This window comes from Thrips palmi, unplaced genomic scaffold (assembly GCF_012932325.1).
Source record: "Thrips palmi isolate BJ-2018 unplaced genomic scaffold, TpBJ-2018v1 HiC_scaffold_18, whole genome shotgun sequence".
Classification (NCBI taxonomy): Eukaryota; Metazoa; Arthropoda; class Insecta; order Thysanoptera; family Thripidae; genus Thrips; species Thrips palmi.
In genome coordinates, this window is record NW_023144627.1 from 12,860,646 (window position 1) to 12,862,179 (window position 1,534).

The 1,534-nt window shown below is 59.6% G+C and overlaps 1 protein-coding gene across 1 annotated transcript in view; it reads right to left on the reverse strand.

The window, feature by feature from the left end:
- The window catches only part of LOC117644719 (DNA-binding protein HU homolog), a 2,214-nt gene extending 883 nt beyond the window's left edge, over nucleotides 1-1,331 (reverse strand). Inside the window, exon 1 of the mRNA XM_034384333.1 lies at nucleotides 1,266-1,331. Coding sequence (XP_034240224.1) covers nucleotides 1,266-1,331 — 66 coding nt within the window. The remainder of the gene's footprint in view (nucleotides 1-1,265) is intronic.
- Nucleotides 1,332-1,534: the final 203 nt, after the last annotated feature.

A 1,534-nucleotide genomic window follows, 5' to 3' on the forward strand; every position in this document is an offset into this window, starting at 1 on the left:
GGAGGGGCAGGCAGTGCCTCTCCCTCGCACCCAAAGGGCACGGCCCACGAGTGCGAGAGAGACGGAGCGACGACTGTGTGCAGCTCCCCCAGCCTTTCGTCGCCGCAGGCGTCTAGGCGTCGGGTTTGCGTGTGTCCTGCGAAAGGCCAGAGCGGCGCCGGTCGGCCGTCAGGGGGCAAGCAGGCCGGGCAGGCCGGGCATCGTGCTGTGAGAAGAAGGCTAGGCGGAGAAAGCAAGAAAAAAATATTCACCGAAAAATGGGTCTAGCTTTTGCGTGCAGTCCACTAGTTGACAACTGCCCGATTTAATAAACCGACCGGCCGTCGGATCGGGGTCCAGGGTCCCACCGCCCCCTGGCCGCCCCCTGGCTACGCCCCTGGCGGTGGGAGGACGAGAGCGGAGCGGACTGGAACACCTTGGAGGCGTCTGGAGCTCCAGCGCAGTGGCAGTGATGGCATAAATCCCCGCGGAAAGTGGTCCGATTTTCAAGAAGATAGCGTTCGTCGGATCAAATACCGACAGGTATGTTTTTTTCTGCTTTGCGTACGGCCGACCGGGCCGCGGAGGAAACCAGCCTGTATGACCTAGAGCATCGCACCGCCCGGCAGATGCAATTTATCACTTCGTGGAACGACACGTAAGTGGGAGCTCCGTGAGTAGTGGTCCATGCAGTATTGAAAACCACGGCCGTTTCCTCTCATCGAACTGGCTCGCGAGACAGTGACTTGTGTCGGGATCGAACCCGAGCCGGGACCTTGCGGAGACAGACTGCCTCAGGTACAGCACAATGTCTCCGACGACGTCGACCAAGCCGTGTTGTCCTCTCTCGACTTCCCCTCCCCTCCAGCCAATAAACTAGGCCTTGTTGTCTGTCGGGACGTGGAGCACTGGAAAACCGAGGCAAGGGGTGGAAAAAAAATGTTTGGAATCATAATGAAATGAACGACGAAGCAGATGCAGCAGGCGGTACCACAGTAGACGCGAGGCGCTGGGAGACGCACAGACTCACACACAGACACACACGCGAATACACATTCGCATGTTTACGCAATGGCACCCGGTTCAGCGGTAGAAGCAGCCGCACATTTCTGCAATTCGTTTCCGTCAATGCGTCTGTCTGCTTGGTTCGCGCCCCCGCCGCCCCCGATCGGAGGGAGACATCGGCTACACCGTAACTCGAGTGACCTTGAGCCACTCCTCGCTGCCTGGCCGGCCTGGCGGATGTGGGTGACTTGGTACTCGCGTCCCGTTCCGGACGGGCTTACCGAGAACCGATCTCCCAATTCCGGGAAAACAGCTGTGTCTGGGCTCGGGGAAGCGGGCGGCGGCATAGCAGAGCCCATCCAAACAGTGCTCTGTCTACCTCGCACCCCACCGGCACGCCCCATGGGTGCGAGAGAGAGAGAGAGAGAGAGAGAGAGACAGAGCCTTCAGGCGGCGGCCTGTTTGGCCAAACGCCGCTATGCTGTAAATGTTTGCATGAATTCACTGCGCACTTGTCTCCACACTGTCGGGTTTGCGGCGGCGGTTTGAC